This window comes from Rhea americana, unplaced genomic scaffold, assembly GCF_003343005.1.
Source record: "Rhea americana isolate MKP2758 unplaced genomic scaffold, rheAme1 scaffold_344, whole genome shotgun sequence".
Taxonomy (NCBI): Eukaryota; Metazoa; Chordata; class Aves; order Rheiformes; family Rheidae; genus Rhea; species Rhea americana.
Window position 1 is genome coordinate 200,947 of NW_028186473.1, and position 1,067 is coordinate 202,013.

The 1,067-nt window shown below is 75.7% G+C and overlaps 1 protein-coding gene across 7 annotated transcripts in view; it reads left to right on the forward strand.

Moving 5' to 3' along the window:
• RTN4 (reticulon 4) overlaps positions 1 to 1,067 on the forward strand; it is a 68,386-nt gene that overhangs the window by 17,141 nt on the left and 50,178 nt on the right. For 3 of the 7 annotated variants that reach the window (XM_085311578.1, XM_085311579.1, XM_085311580.1), the window contains exon 1: positions 192 to 781. The exons of 2 other annotated variants lie outside the window; for them this stretch is intronic. In XM_085311578.1, coding sequence (XP_085167704.1) covers positions 331 to 781 — 451 coding nt within the window. In that variant the 5' untranslated portion in view covers positions 192 to 330. Of the gene's footprint in view, positions 1 to 191; positions 782 to 1,067 lie in introns of those variants that run through there. 2 more of the 7 variants (XM_085311583.1, XM_085311584.1) reach the window with 2 other exon arrangements.

Sequence of the window (1,067 nt, forward strand, 5' to 3'; positions counted from 1 at the left end):
CCGCCCCGCCCTGCGCTGAATATTCATGAGCCGGCCACACCCCCTCCTCCCGCCGGCGCCGCGCCTCACTGGCTCTCGCCGGCGGCTCGCGGGCTCGCTCGTGGCTCCTATTGGCCGGTGGAGCCGCCGCTCGCCGCTGGCCCCGCGCGGGGGCGGGGCGCGCGGCCGCGCTCGGCACCACCCCCCCCGCGGTGACTCAACAGGGCGTGGAGGCTGGTCCCGCAGCGGYGGCGGCGCAGCCCTCGCCCTCCCCCCGCGGCAGCCACCGGAGCCGGCAGGCAGAGCCCAGCCCAGCGCCGCGCACTCATTGTTCCGCCAGCTCCGGGCACCATGGACGAGCTGGACCAGTCCCCCCTGGTCTCCTCCTCCTCCTCCTCCGGGCCGGTGCGGCCGCAGCAGCCGCAGTTCAAGTACCAGTTCGTGCTGGACGACGAGAAAGACGAGGAGGAGGAGGAGGAAGAGGAAGAGGACGAAGACTTCGACGAGCAGCTGGAGGTGATGGAAAGGAAGCCCGCGGCGCCTCCCGCCGCCGCCGCCCTCCCCGAGCAGCCGCCGCAGCTGCTGCACCTTGGCGGGGCCCGCCCCGCCGCCTCAGAGCCGCCGCAGCCGGAGCGGAGCCCTCCGGGGACCGTCTCGTCCTCCTCGTCCTCCGGCGCCGCCACGCCGTCCCCCGCGCAGGAGCAGCCGCCGGCCCCCGCCCGGCCCGCTCATCCCCTGCCGACCAAGCCCGAGCCTGCCGCCGCCGCCCCCCGGAGAAGGGGGTCCTCCTCCGGCTCGGCTGGTGAGTGCCTCCGCCGCGGAGCCGCCCCGGGGGCGGGTGGCGGCGGTCCTCGCCGCTGGCCTCGGCCGGGATCCCTTTGTCTGCCGCCCGCCGCCGCGCTGGGGCGCGGCCCGCTCCCGGGCTGGCCGCGCTCCCCCCGCCGCCCGGATCGGATCCTTTGGGAAAAGGGATTTTTTTTTCTCCCTCCCTCCCTCTTTTTCCCCCCTCCCCCTTCCCCTCCTCTCTTTCTTATGTTAATGGCGGGAGGGGGGAAGCGCCTCCCCGGCTCCCGCTGGCCGCCGCGCCT